General features: G+C 41.1%; 1 protein-coding gene across 3 annotated transcripts in view; it reads right to left on the reverse strand.

The window, feature by feature from the left end:
- LOC134206339 (DDB1- and CUL4-associated factor 10 homolog) overlaps positions 1 to 15,772 on the reverse strand; it is a 124,032-nt gene that overhangs the window by 14,571 nt on the left and 93,689 nt on the right. For all 3 annotated transcript variants that reach the window (XM_062682042.1, XM_062682041.1, XM_062682043.1), the window contains exons 4-6: positions 6,285 to 6,654; positions 6,072 to 6,227; positions 4,338 to 4,397 (exon numbers count right to left, since the gene is read on the reverse strand). In XM_062682042.1, the coding sequence (XP_062538026.1) occupies positions 4,338 to 4,397; positions 6,072 to 6,227; positions 6,285 to 6,654 (586 nt within the window). The remainder of the gene's footprint in view (positions 1 to 4,337; positions 4,398 to 6,071; positions 6,228 to 6,284; positions 6,655 to 15,772) is intronic.

A 15,772-nucleotide genomic window follows, 5' to 3' on the forward strand; every position in this document is an offset into this window, starting at 1 on the left:
GGAAACGAAGAAAGCTGGCAACGCTCACGCTGGTTCTCCGCGCGCGGTGAACGAGTGAACATACCAAGGAGGAAATTATTTCAAAACTTTTGTCATGGCGCAAGACTTTAAATTTGACTTCTGGCAGCGCTGCTGTTGGTTCTTTATCGTTAATCGTACGACTGGCAAGAGCTTCCTATGTGATCTGGTGTGGTGTATCGAAGAAACACATATTTAGCTGCAATTTGACTATACGCTAAGCATGTGACGTTGACTTGATCTGCCTACGCAATATTTTGTATCGTTAGATGTAAAACCGTCATTGGAAATATTACGTGAAACTTTGTTTAAATACTTTTACTGAGTAAATTATTTGCCCGAATAATTAATTGCCAAGAAATTAATTTCCTACTTCTTAACTAAGAATGGTTACCTGTTCCATGAACAGGTAGAACGTATAGACGAGGCGCCTCTGCCTAATACATTTTTCGAACTAAATCTATCACATGTTGTGCATGTGACATATCAGAGAAACGACTGGTATGACGGCGAATGTGAGCAGTTAGTGTAAGAGAAGAATGCAGCATGGGTGAGGATTGCTGCAATACCGCATGAAGGCGAACAAGGCACGATATAAACGGGCGCGGAACAGACAAAACTCGATTTTCCGGATGAAAAAGCGCCAGCAGGAAGATCGAGACCGTGATGTGTAAGGACATAAACCGATATGTGTAAGGACATAAACGGGAACCTTCTTACAAACGAGCGTGAGGTGATCCAAAGGTGGCGGCAGCACTACGAAGAGCACCTGAATGGCGATGTGACAGACAACGGTGGCGGTATGGTAATGAACCTGCGCGCAGGACATGCAACATCCAGCTTCTCCAGAAAATCCAGGAGAAGAGCTAGGAGCTAGAGCGCTGCACTGGGTAATTACCAAGGTTTGGGAGGATGAGTTTCTGCCGCAGGAGTGGATGGAAGGTGTCGGGTCGGGTGTCCCATCTACAAAAAAGGCGATAAGCTGGAATGTAGCAACTACCGCGCAATCACATTGCTGAAGCCTACAAGGTACTCTTTATGCCGCCAACTAACACCAATTGCAAAATAGTTCGTGGGGCATTGCCAGGCGGGATTTATGGATAAACGCTCTACCACAGACCAGGTGTTCGCCGTACGTTAGGTATTGCAGAAATGCCACGAGCACAACATCATCTATCCATCGACTTCAAAGCCACATATTATCAATCGATCGGGACCAGCTATGGCAGCTAATGCACGGAAACGGATTTCCGGATAAACTGATACGGTTGATCAAGGCGACGATGATGTGCGTAGTTCGAGTTGAGGGTTACGGTAAGGTGATGGTCTTTCGTGTTTGCTATTCAACATCGCTTTGGAGGGAGTAATACGAAGTGCAGAGATTGACACGAGCGGTACGATTTTCACGAAGTTCGCCCAGTTATTTGGTTTCGCCGACGGCATTATGGCATATCATGGCACGTAACTTTTAGAGGATGGAGGAAGCCTACATCAGACTGAAAAGCGAAGCTAAACGGATTGGACTAGTCATCAACACGTCGAAGACGAAGTACATGAAAGAGGCTCAAGATAGGTTAATGTATGCCACCCACCACACGAGTTTTTATCGGTGGTGACGAAGTCGAGGTGGTTGAAGAATTCGTGTACTTAGGCTCACTGGTGACCGCCGATAACGATACCAGCAGAGAAATTCGGAGACGCATCATGGCTTTTGGCTCCACAAAACGCTTCGATCGAACAGAGTTCGCCGCCGTACGAAACTGACTATCTACAAAACGCTTATTAGACCGGTAGTTCTCTACGGACACGAGACCTGGACGATGCTCGTGGAAGACCAACGCACACTAGGAGTTTTCGGAAGGAAAGTGCTGCGTACCATCTGTGGTGGGGTGCAGATGACGGACGGTACGTGGAGGAGGCGAATGAACCATGAGTTGCATCAACTGTTGGGAGAACCATTCATCGTTCACACCGCGAAATTCGGAAGACTGCGGTGGGCCGGGCACGTATCTAGAATGTCGGACAGTAATCCGATGAAAATGGTTCTCAACAACGATCCGACGGGCACAAGAAGGCGAGGTGCATAGCGGGCAAAGTGGATCGATCAGGTGGAGGACGATTTGCGAAGTGCAGCCATGGACCAAGCTGAATGGAGAAGACTTTTATGTATTGCACAGACCACTCCGGCCTTAGTCTGGTCTTAGTCTGGTAATAAATAAATAAACGATCGGTCATTGCGTTCAAAAGCTATGAAGAAAATGGTGTGTTGAACCATATACGGTTGGTTGGTTGTTTACCTTACAGCGTTTGCAAGAGCCGTATTTATTTATTTATTCAGACTAAGGCCGAAGTGTCCTGTGCGGTATATAAGAGTCTTCTCCATTCGGCTCGGTCCATGACTACACGTCGCCAAGAGCCGTAACGTCGTTTGCAAGAGCCGTAATGTAGGCAATTATTTATGATGTGTATCACACTAAGGCAAAACCAAGGGATTGAATCGAAGAAGGCACCGTCACCGCTAGGTAGATTAATATGGTTTTTTTATTTTTTTTTTTCGTTCAAGCATGGCTTCTTAAGTGCCACTCTGCCCTTAAGACCTTTCTTTAAGATTGTTGAATTTCTAACCCCACAAACTAAAAATTGTTTGACCTAAAAAAATTAATACCGCTCTAAGGGCATTTTAATCCTCATTTTCTATATCATGCCATGTACAATTTCCTACTGAGTCTACTTTTTCTCGAAACTTTTCCAGGTGGCAGCACCGACGAAGAAACCGCCCCCATTGTTTCTAGCTGCCATTTAGTTCTTTTTCATGTTTAAAATTTCATTTTCGTTTTCAAAATTGGAAGTTATTTGTTGCAAAGTGCCCGAAAAAGCACAATTTTCGATCAGCATCCGAAATTTGATTATTAATTAAACATCACAAAACTGGCAAAAGCATGATATTGCCGATATTGTACAGCTTCACGAAGATACCGTCGCTAGGATTGAGCAGATGTAAAAAAGAGCGTGGTTCTATTTCACCAACTAAGCGATCGGGCGTCCTTCAAAGATAACTGGCCGAATTGATAGAACTACCGTGAAGTAGAATGAGCTGGATCGGGGAATCGATATATCTCGGGTACTTATTCAAAAGGACGTATGTGATTTTGTAAACAAAGATTCTAATGCCGATTAGTCCAATCTGATGGCACTCCCACGCAAACCAACACCACCAACAGGTAGCCGAAGGCTTCCTGTACTTGTCCGTGGTGATGGTTTGCGTGGGAGTGCCATCAGATAGGTCAAATCTCGCGTGATTTTTGAAAACGTCGTAAGTCCAAATGAGAGACTCTCTTTCCTTACGCTCTCTTTTGCTAATATCTAGGCTAGTTTAAAATTTGTTACAATATTTTCACCTCAGCACACTAGACAAAGCAATTTTCTTTAGATCGGTGCTGGAAAATCCAATATAACTGTTAGTATGGCTTTGAAATAATCGAAAGAGAAAGTAAACAAAGAGAGTCTCTCTTTTGGACTTACGACGTTTTCAAAAATCACGCGAGAAATCGACGTTTGAATCTTTGTTTACAAAATCACATACATCCTTTTGAATAAGTACCCGAGATATCATGTCTACTTTGTACCGTGATAAACTTACTATTAAGATAAAAAAACACGTTAATAAATAAAAAAAAAATGTCCGCGCGATACTCTCCCACCTATGGGTAATCTTAGATATCGTCCTGAAATATAATTAAATTATCTTTCCATGTATTCTAACAAAATCAAAAATGGTCCAATATTAAAAAAGTTATAACAATTCCAATTTGGGGTCAATATGACCCAAGAGCACAGACAACGTTATTTTTTGAGCACAGAATCGCTTGTTGCAGCAACTCACGATACCAAAATTTCAAACATTTAGTTGAAGTTACTGCAACTAGCGCTATAACTCCATAATAAGTGGAATTCAAACAATGAATTGCAGAGTTGTGGAAAAACCTTCGCACTACAAGTCTACAACATATTTTGGAATTCTGCTTTTGGAATGAGTTGTTGACAAACTACTAAATGATTGAACCCAGATTACTAAATTATAGATCAGAAGTACTCATCGAGCTTTTCAACAGAAAAAAATGGAAACTTGTAATTTGATACATACATCACTTTTTCAGATTACAGCAGAATAGGAGAATAGAGTTAAGTTTTTGGCAATTCCTCACACTACGCAAAGTTCGGAAAGAAAGAGTCCGTGGAGCTTAATGCACGATCCCCAGCGTATGACAATTAAGAATAAATAGACCAAAGATGAATGTCGACCTGTATGAATTACTCACCTCAGAACTTTCATCGTAGCTTATGTTCCTGCTGAGTGCGCACCAGCCTTGAGGGTGAATCTGCAATAAGGAAGTTTCAAGTTAGTACCGTTCGCTTTAATGGCTCTCGTGATGGCGTTCGCGACTTGCAATCACTTTGAACCAATCCTTGATTCCCAACACACTACTGTTGCTGTTTTACATTCTAGAAGGAAGCAGAGCATCTACGAGCAACTAAGTTCAAATCCAACTGCCGCTACGGTATGACGGCCTGTGCCAGACAGGACAGGCCGGCTCAGTGGGTGTCTGTGTACTTACGCCGAGGCGACACATAAAACAGCGCAATTAGTAATCAACCTGCTAACCAATAACCAACCACTGGCGATGATCGATCACTCGCGCGGTAGAATAGTACCGAACCAGAAGTTGTTAATCCATGACAAATTTCAATTAAAGTCGGAAAAATTCCGCCTGCCGTCAGTTTAGAGTGAGGTATCTGGTTTACGTTCTATCAGTGGATAGCCCGCTGGGTCATTATCCTAACCTAGTGGAAGCAAATTTAATTGGCCATAAAAGAATCTTAACGAACGGTGAACGAGCTTTTTCGCACACCTACCTACTAATTATACAGCAAATCGGAGTTTTTTCGGTTCCAAATTCAAGCGATCACCAACGTCTCAATTGCTTATGCAATGAAACTAACGAACCATACAATCTGAACATGCTGTTTATATTTGGCTTTTTTTGCGAACCACAGAACCGTCGTCGCAGAACACGGCGGCGAACGGTTGACCGACCGATGACGTCTCGACAGCAGCCCAAGTCAAAGTCAAGGTCCCAAGCAACGGTGAGCGCACGCACTTAAACTGCCGATTGCCGATCGGCGATGGATAAGCTGCACACGGTTTATGCCAGTTGTTCAGGCAGCAAAGCGGTTTTAGGTACTTACCGAGCGCAAGTTAACCACAAAGAGTCAATACCCTTTAAGCAGAACAGTGTGGCTCAAACTATCAACGGTAGCCTCCCACTGAACAAAACCGAGTGGCCCGGTTTTAACGCGCTTTCCTTTGAAGTTAGCTACAATCAAACTGTAAAAATGTATTGTTTAAAAAAATACTACGTGGTTGAAAAGTGAGAGTAATTAGCTGAAAGTGAATAGTGGAACGTTAATAAATTACATCGCAATTTTGGTTGGGCTAAAAATAACCTATATCTAAGTGTCACAACACGTGGCTATAAAGCAGCCCATATTGAAGGTGGCTCTGTTTGAAACTCGGTTCGGTCAATGACATTTATGGGTAGACGACTGCAGTATCAAGAAAGTTTTTTGAATACAATTACTCAGTTAGTCAGAACTTTTCCTCATTGATAGCAGATCATTCAAATTCATTGGATTTGTCTCGGATTCTAAGGATTCTCCATAGTATAGAATCATGGGAGTTTCCTAATAACATACCGTTGTTTCTTTGGAAAATAATTCTCACTTATAAATAATTGAAAACCACTGCACCCCGCTTGAAGATTCTTAGACCAAACTCAACGAAACGTTATTCTACGCTGCTGGGCATCCACTATAGCGATTGTCCACGGCCAATAAATCTGCTGCGGCACACTGCATGAGTAAACTGTATTTTCGTCTATCTTGATATACGCTTGGCAGACAGCAGCAACAGCAGCGGTAACATAAACAAAGTGGGAAGTAAGGGAATGATCGCACAAGTGACCTACCATATCAGCAGACGCTCGGGAACTTACCTGTAGAGAGCTGATGACTTCCGCGTCATTGCCTTCCGGGAAGTCACTGACCAGCTCAACTCGGTTGTACTTTTGTTTGCGGGAGAAAGCTTGATCATAGCGAGCGGCATTGGGGATGAACTGGTGGCGCAACTGCATCAGCCGGTACAAGTTGGGCTGTAAATACAAAAAAGCTACAAAAAAAACTTTCACCACGTCATACTCAAAACGTACCCTGAACCCACGTAAATCCTTCGCCAGCGAAGCCAAGTTGAGATTGTGAATGATGATGAGATAGCCGCCGGTGGTGCAAATGACTAGCCGGTTCTCGTCCGGTGCCAACCGGCACCGCATCAGACCCGGCGTGTGGAACACTTTCTGGTAGACGAAACCCTGCTCGGTGTAGCTGTTGATATCCCACGTGAATATGGATCCATCGAAGCCGGACGTCACCAGCAGGCAGTCTTTCTTACAGTACTCAATGTTCTTCACCCAGTTGGAGTGCCCCTGCAGGCTGCGTATTTTGGATTTGAGATTCCGTGTGTCCCACAGGGCCACAGTGCTGTCATCCGAACAACTGGCGAACATGCGATTATCGAGGAACCTGGAAGCGAAACAGAATACACGCGGTCAGATGTAGGTAGGTGTGAATAATTCTGACGGAGACAGAACAAACAAACGAATGACACAGCGTGGAAACCGGCTTGGCTCCACGACATTGCGCGCGACTTGTTACGTGTTGTCGGCTTTGACACATATCACGAATGTAAAACCACACAAACTGAGCCCTCATTATGTCAGCCATAAATGAATTCGATATGCATGGACAATCGAGATTGATCACCTGGATATAGATACGTACGGCGGGCGTCAATGTAGTGATCGAATTCCTATGGGTATTCGTTTAGAGATGCTTTTTTTGCATCTCATTCCATACGGAACTCGTTAACCATGACGATGGATGGGAATAGTGCTTACTCAAATGAGCGTGGGTTGTTTTTGCAAAGTAGAACATGCGAATTGATTTTCTGTGAAATTTGAAACCAGATGCATAATAATGAGTTTGGTATGTAGGGTTACTGTTCCTGGACTTCATCTCATTGTTCCGATATTCATCCCATCAAAAACAAAGCAATGAAAATGTATTTGATTTATTTCTTATTTTTTTTATTTTTTCAGCAGTGAACACACTTTCTAGCAAAAAGAAGCGATGAAATTGGAGCCGTATTTCTTTGTTTCGCGATGAGATGAATATATGTTCAGTGAGATGGAAAACGGAGCAGCTCCCCTACTGAAATTGATATCTTTTAACCTTCCTAGTGCATTGGGGTCCATTTCGACCCAAGCACACCAAAAACACCGCTGTAACTTTGTAACGCAACGAGATAAAAATCTGAAAAATTCTGTCTGAAAATCAGCTTCCAGCGACATCTAGGAGAGGCGCCACAAAAAAAGTGACACATTGTGCAAGATTTCATCTCGATCACAAAAACTCAAATTTCAACCAATTTTCGATCTTTGGGCACCAAACGAAAGCTGTAGGCTCCAATAACAAGCCCACGGGGTGATTCATCCAAATTGACCACTCTAGTCCCCGGGGAACCTGTGCTAAAAAGGTACTGTTTGAGCTTCTCAATTTGGCACCAAATTATCGAGTTTCGTGTTATGAAACATAAAATTGCTTGCAAATATGTGCTCTGATGATCCCAACTGTATTTGCTATATTGTATATGCCATTTCTGGGCAAATTTATCCCTCGAGCGGTCATCGGAAAGCCCTCTGGAAGATCCGGAACTTCCGTAAAATTGGCCAATTCCAAAAGTTTATCCTAGAGCTTCGCGATTTTTTCGTAATGATTCATTCTGGCAAATTGTGGGTGCAATCAATAGTTAAAGCCCTCTGTGACCTACAAATGTCCCAGAAACGGTCCTCCTGAAGATCCGGAACATCCGTAAAATGGCCAATTCCAAAAGTTCATCCTAGAGTTTCGCGATTTTTTTAAAACCAATAATTCTGGCAAATCAAGGGTGCAATCAATAGGCAAAGTCTTCTGTGACCTCCAAATGTCCCAGAAACGGTCCTCCGGAAGATCCGGGACATCCGCAAAAGTGGCCAATTCTAAAAGTTAATCCCAGAGCTCCGCGATTTTTTCGTAACCATTAATTCTGGCAAATTGTGGGTGCAATCAATAGTAAATGTCTTCTGTGACCTCCAAATGCCCCAGAAATGGTTCTCCGGAAGATCCGGAAGATCCGTAAAACGGCCAATTCCGAAAGTTTATCCTAGTGCTTGGCGATTTTTAGTAATGATTCATTCTGGCAAATTGTGGGTACAATCAATAGTTAAAGCCCTCTGTTACCTACAAATGTCCCAGAAACGATCCTCATGAAGATCCGGATCATCCGTAAAATGGCCAATACCAAAAGTTCACCCTAGAGTTTCGCGATTTTTTTAAAACCAATAATTCTGGCAAATCAAGGGTGCAATCAATAGGCAAAGTCTTCTGTGACCTCCAAATGTCCCAGAAACGGTCCTCCGGAAGATCCGGGACATCCGCAAAAGTGGCCAATTCTAAAAGTTAATCCCAGAGCTCCGCGATTTTTTTCGTAACCATTAATTCTGGCAAATTGTGGGTGCAATCAATAGTGAATATCTTCTGTGACCTCCAAATGCCCCAGAAATGGTTCTTCGGAAGATCTGGAACATCCGTAAAATGGCCAATTCCAAAAGTTCATCCCAGAGCTTCGTGATTTTTTCGTAAGCATCCATTCTGACAAATTGTGCGTGCAATAAATAGTGAAAGTCTTCAGTGACCCCTAAATGTCTCAGAAACGGTCCTTCGGTAGATCTGGAACATCCGTAAAAATGGACAATTCCAAAAGTTCGTCCCAGAGCTTTGTATTTTTTTCATAATAATATATTCTGGCGAATTATGGATGCAATCAATAATGAAAATCTTCTGTGACCTCCAAAATGCCACAAAAACGGTCCTCCAGAAGATCCGGAACATCCGTGAAAGTGGCCATTCCAAAAGTTCAACCCAGAACAAAGCAATTTTTCGTAAACATCCATTCTGGTAAATTGTGGGTGCAATCAATAGTGAAACTCTTCTGTGGTCTACAAATGTCGTAGGAACAATCCTTCGGAAGATCTGAAACATCCGTAAAAGTGGCCAATTTCAAAACTTCAGCACAGTGATTATTTTTCGTAATCTTTAACTCTGACAAATTAATAGGGAAAGTCGTCTGTGACCTCCAAGTGCTTAAGAAACGGTCCTCCGGAAGATCCAGTTTATTCGTAAAAGTGCTCAATTCCAAAATTCAGTCAAACCTCCATGAGTCGATGTTCTATGACTCGATATCGACTCATGGAAGCAAATAATGCCATATAAAAAAATATTTTCTACTGTGATGGTCCCTTCAAAGAGCTTCCCATCGATTTTGTATTCCTCACCTCGATATTTCCATGAGTCGATGGTCCCTTCAATATCGACTCATGGAGGTTTGACTGTAATATCTCAGAGCATCGCGATTTTTTCGTAACCACCTATCCTGGCGAATTGTGTTTGCAATAATATAAATCAAAGTTTTCGGTACTGTACGGTAATGGCAGGGCTGGTAGCGATCGAAGCCACTTAAAATAGTGACTTTAGCGACCAAAGCTGACGAAAAAAGGGACCAAATAGTGACTTTCAGTTGCAGAAAAAGTGACGAAATAGTGACTTCCAATTTCAGTTGCAAGTTCGATGAGACGCAATCAAGCGTCTTTGGGTCGAAGGAGAATAATTTTTCCGTAATTTGTGGAGGAAAACATCTTTCACTCACCACTCTTAGAACATCTCTTAGAACAAACTCCGAAGAGAAACGAAAATCGTCATGGGCGTAGCCAGGATTTCGAGAAGGGAGGAGGGCAACTTTTTTGGTCTTCTAAATCGTAGTTTTATAGTAGTTTTATAAAAATACATGAATATTAACACATGAAACCAAATTCAAACCAAATCGAAACAATAATGATTAAAACAACAATGAATTTATTGCTCATCGTGATTTATTGCTCATCAGATATTTTTAAATAAAGTGAGAAACATATTAATGAACTTAGTGTTCAGAAAGAATATAAAATCGGCTATAACAATTATTATAATAAATCATGCATTCTTTCAAAAACTAAAAGAAAACTAAAACCACCGACAAACCACCGGTGCTAAAACCATACATCTGAATTTCTAAACAAATCCTCTCTGAAATAATATTTATTATAAAATAGGCAGAAAAATCAATATGCAAGCTTTCTCCAGGAATTCCTTCGACAATTGCTCCTGGCATTCTATCCGAAATTCTATCAGGGATTCTTTAGAAATGCCTCCAGCAACTTCTTCGGCAGTGTCTTCAGGAATTCCACCATAAATTTTGCCGGGAATTGATCCGAAAATTCCACCATTATTTACTCCAAGAAAATCTTCACGAACTTCTTTATAAGTTCTGCAGAATTCCCTGCAATAATTCAAATAATTTCGTGCTGTTTCCCATAATTTTTAAGAATAAGAATATTCCGTGGAAATTCCGCAGAATTGCCAGTAAACATTCCTGAGAATTTCACGAAAAATCTTCGAATTTCTTGTGTAAATTCCATAAAATTTTCCGTGAATTGTTTCGAATAATTTCTTGTGAAAATTTCAAAAAAATTCTCCAGGAATTCCACCGGAAATTTATACAGAAATTATACCGAAAATGAAATCAACAATGGAATTTTCGGAGGAATTCCTAGATTAATTCGCAATGAAATCCTGAGAGAATTCCGGTGGAAACTTCAAGATTTCCACTGGGAGATCCTCCAGGAGTTTCTCCGCAAATTCCTCCTGGAATTCTTCCAGGAGTTCCACCGGCATTTCCACCAAGAATTTCTCTAGGATTTCTTTCGAGAATTATTCCGGTAGTTCTATCGGCAGTTCCTCTGAAAATTCTTCCGGGAATTTCAGCAGAATTGGAATTTATTTAGGCTTCTTCAGGAATTTATATAGATTTTCCACCAGAAGCTCCTCCGAGAATTTCTCTGCGAGCTCCTCAGGGAATTCTCCGGGAGGTCCTCTGATGATGATGATGGCCCAGCTACAAACCCCAATAATGGTTTCAGCGAGACGAGATTTGTCTATAAGATGAATTCTCTTGTTTCCGAGAATGCTTCGAATTCCTCCGAGAGTTTCTCCGGGTGTTTCTCTGAAAAGGATCTCCCGGAGGAACTCCCAGATTAATTTCGGAGGAACTCCCGGGGATTTTCTATAGGAATTTCCGAAGAAATCATCAGAGGAATTCTCGGAGGAACTGCCGGTGGAACTTCTGGAGGAACTTATTGAAGAACTACAGGAAGAATTTTCAAAATGGCAAATTTCAAAAATCCTGAAATTGTGGTGGAATGTTGGCATTTTCATCAATAAAGATCATTCATTTATGGATATGTGCTGTGAAAAAAAAATAATAGCATTTGATCATTGTTAGCAAAAGTGATTCAAATTTTGCATGGCCACTTAAAATATCTTGAGGAGGAACGAAACACAGTAAATAACAGAGTGAATAAGGTTGTCTTGTCAATAAAAACAAATTTGTCACATAACAATCATTTGTCTAGAGGATCTATTATAAACATACGGTATACCAATACTACTTTAGTTCTTGGTAAAACAGGGGAAAAGCATGTATCCCAAGGGGTCAAGTCTCCCCACCTTCCCTACTGTATAAAGATTGAGTTTTACAAACTTGAAATCGAAAGGTCGCCTGCTTGCATGACTGTATACCAATTTATCAAATTGTGACGTAAAACACCTTCAATTAGCTACTGGTGAATGCCAATAAGAGCAGCGAGTTAAATGACTGGGGAAGTTTCAGAGCGATCATTTTTCCAAGATTCGTAATTTCATTTCTTCCATGAACAAAGCATCATCCAATGGATACATAAAGCTTTATAAATCTTGGTCAATAGTTTCAAAATAGTTGAAAATAGTGACATTTTGCGAGAAAAAGTGACTTTAGTGACTTGAGTTCGAAAAAAGAGACTTTTTTAGTGACTAGGCCGTAAAAAGTGACCAAGTCACTAAAAAGTGACCTGCTACCAGGCCTGTAATAGTACTCCGGAAGATCCTGAACATCCGTGAATATGGCCAATTCGAAAAAGAAATCATGGAGGAACTTCCGAACACTTCGTTGGGAATTTCTGGAGGAACTTCCGGAAGAAGTTGGGTGGAGCTCCCGGAGCAGCTTCCCGAGGAATTACTTGATGAACTTCTGGAGAGATTTGGGGAAGAACTCTGACTCTCAGAGTTCTCAGAACAACTGCTAGAGGAATGCCTTTAGGAACTTTCCGAGGAACTAGAGGAACTTCTAAACGAACTTCCAGAGAAGCTTCTGGAGAAGCTTCGGAGGAATTCAACGAGGAACACTTTCACGCCGCCGTCGCTGGCTAATGATGATCTGTTACGCTAACTGGCGTCTTTTACGAATGTTCCGGATTTTATGAAGGAATTTTTATTATTGATAAGAAAATTATTTTGAGCTATCAGTGGAATGTCATTACTTGTCATCAGAAGAGTTTGTACAATTCCATTTGATTCCACCAATTGATTTGATTCCATTATGTGTTTTGCGTTTACGTATTTCGACCTTAACAGTACATTCAGACGTCCTAGAAAATTCCAACTAGGGGAGACTGGGTTGATTTGTATCACAACCAAAAATAAATAAACATATGCGATTTCCACACAGACTCTCTAAGAATTAACGAAATTTAATTTTAACATACACTGACCCCACATATATGGATCACTTTGTAACAATAATTAGTCACTCCATTTGTAAATGGAAATGAGCCATATTAGCGTGTGACTCATGATTGTGGGGTCAGTGTACCTTCTCGGAAACTTCGACATCGAACATTATTTTAACCAACCACTGCCGAACAAATTACGCCGAATTTGGGCCTCTCAACCGAATGATGGCTGTTTACAATCAACACTGCGAAACTATTGACTTAACAATGTCTCGGCATAACAACAGACAATATTTTCAAAGAACAAACATTACAAATTCAGCAATATAAATTCAAAATCAAAATTATACATCACTTTACTAAAAAAAACTATTATTTAATCATACTATAGCATTACAAAAGCAAACATGTATATGTATATGTGCTAGTTTACGTTGGTTGACGAAATAAAATAAATAAACTAATCAGGGATCAAGTGTCTTCATATTGAGGCAATAACTTTAAATCCAAATATTCTAAAACTTTGATGGAATGTTGACATTGTCATAAGTACAGATCATTAAGCATATTTATGGCTTTGTGCTGTGAAAAAACGAAAGCATTCCGTCATTGTTATGAAAAGTTGTTCAAATTTTGCGTGGCCAATAAAAAAATCATTGGGAAAGTCAAAACACACAAACCGGCCTGCAGAATGAATAAGGTTTGTCAATCCAGAAAACAACTCACCACATATAGGTCATTTGTCTATAGAGGATCTATACTTAAAAATACGCTAGAACAAAACTACTTTAGTTCTCGATAAAACAGGGGGTGATCAAGTCTCCCCGGGGATCAAGTCTCTCCACCTTCCCCTATTGATTGCACAATCACTTCTCCGCTATGGATGTTTTCGAAATAAAATGTGGAGCTCTGGGAGAAACTTCTGGAATTCATAATTTTAGCGGATGTCCCAAATTTCCCGGAGAACCGGAGCCGTTAACAATGTGAATGTTAATGTCTAAAAAATCGAATTTGATTAACTTTTGGTAGGTCACAGAGGACTTTCACTATTTACTCCACATATAATTCACCGTTACTACGTGAATGCTATCACAAGTGCTCAAGTCTTGGATCAAATTTTAGGATTAACCTATTTTACGGATGTTTCGGGCTTCTTGAGGACCGTTTTGTGGTCATTTCGGGTTACAATAGACTTTCACTATTGATTGCATAATCTATTCGATGATATAAACAGTTTCGAGAATTTGCTTTGAGATGAACTTTTGGAATTGGCCACTTTTACGAATGTTTCGGTTTTCCCGGAGGGCCGTTTGTGGTCATCTCAGAAGACTTAAACAATTTATTGCGTACACAATTTGCCAGTATGGGTGGTTACGAATAAAATAGCAATGCTGTGGAATGATTTTGTGGTATCTGCTCCTTTCGGGAGCATTTCCGGGTCGCAGAAGACTTGCACAATTGATTGCACAGGCGATTCGGTTATGAATGAATTGCGAAGCTCTGAGATGTATTTTTGAAATTGGCCACTTTTACGTATGGTCCGGATCTTTCGGATGACCGTTTCGGGTGCTTTTTGGGATTACTGAAAACTTTCAGTACTGATTGCATCAATTATTCGTCAGGATGGATGATTACGAAATAATGCGAATCTCTGGAATTGACCATTTTCACGGATGTTCCGAAAAAATCGCAAAGTTCTGGGATTAACTTTTAGAATTGGCCATTTTACAGATGTTCTGGATCTTCCGAAGGACCGTTTCTGGGACATTTTGGGGTCACAGAAGACTTTAAGTGTTTGTTGCACCCACATTTTGCCAGAATGAATGGTTGTCAAAAAATCGCGAAGCTCTTGGATGAACTTTTGGAATTGGCCATTTTACGGATGTTCCGGATCTTCCGGAGATCATTTATGGGGGATTTGGAGGTCACAGAAGACATTTATTATTGATTGCACCCACAATTTGCCAGAACGAAAAAAATCGTGGAGCTCTGGGATTAACTTTTAGAATTGACCACTTTTACGGATGTTCCGAATCTTCCGGAAGACCGTTTCTGAGACATTTGGGGGTCACAGAAGACATTTACTATTGATTGCACCCACAATTTGCCAGAATTAATGGTTACGAAAAAATCGCGGAGCTCTGGGATGAACTTTTAGAATTGGCCACTTTTACGGATGTTCCGGATCTTCCGGAGGACCGTTTCTGGGACATTTGGAGGTCACAGAAGGCTTTAACTATTGATTGCACCCACAATTTGCTAGAATGAGATTATCAAAAAATCGCGAAGCTCTAGGATAAACTTTCGGAATTGGCCGTTCTACGGATGTTCCGGATCTTCCGGAGGACCGTTTCTGAGACATTCGGGGGTCACAGAAGGCTTTAACTATTGATTGCCCCCACAATTTGCCAGAATGAATGGTTTTAAAAAAATCGCGAAGCTCTAGGATAAACTTTTGGAATTGGCCGTTTTACGGATGTTCCGGATCTTCCGGAGGACCGTTTCTGGGACATTTGTAGGTCACAGAAGGCTTTAACTATTGATAGCCCTTACAATTTGCCAGAATGAATGGATATCAAAAAATCGCGAAGCTCTGGGATGAACTTTTAGAATTGGCCAATTTTACGGAAGTTCCGGATCTTCCAGAGGGCTTTCCGATGACCGCTCGAGGGATAAATTTGCCCAGAGATGACATATACAATATAGCAAATACGGTTGGGATCATCAGAGCACATATTTTCAAGCAATTTTATATCTCATAACACGAAACTCGATAATTTGGTGCCAAATTGAGAAGCTCAAACAGTACCTCTTTAGCACAGGTTCCCCGGGGACTAGAGTGGTCAATTTGGATGAATCACCCCGTGGGCTTATTATTGGAACCTACAGCTTTCGTTTGGTGCCTAAAGATCGAAAATCGGTTGAAATTTGAGTTTTTGTGATCGAGATGAAATCTTGGGTCC

Source organism: Armigeres subalbatus, chromosome 1 (genome assembly GCF_024139115.2).
Source record: "Armigeres subalbatus isolate Guangzhou_Male chromosome 1, GZ_Asu_2, whole genome shotgun sequence".
In the NCBI taxonomy this organism is placed as follows: domain Eukaryota; kingdom Metazoa; phylum Arthropoda; class Insecta; order Diptera; family Culicidae; genus Armigeres; species Armigeres subalbatus.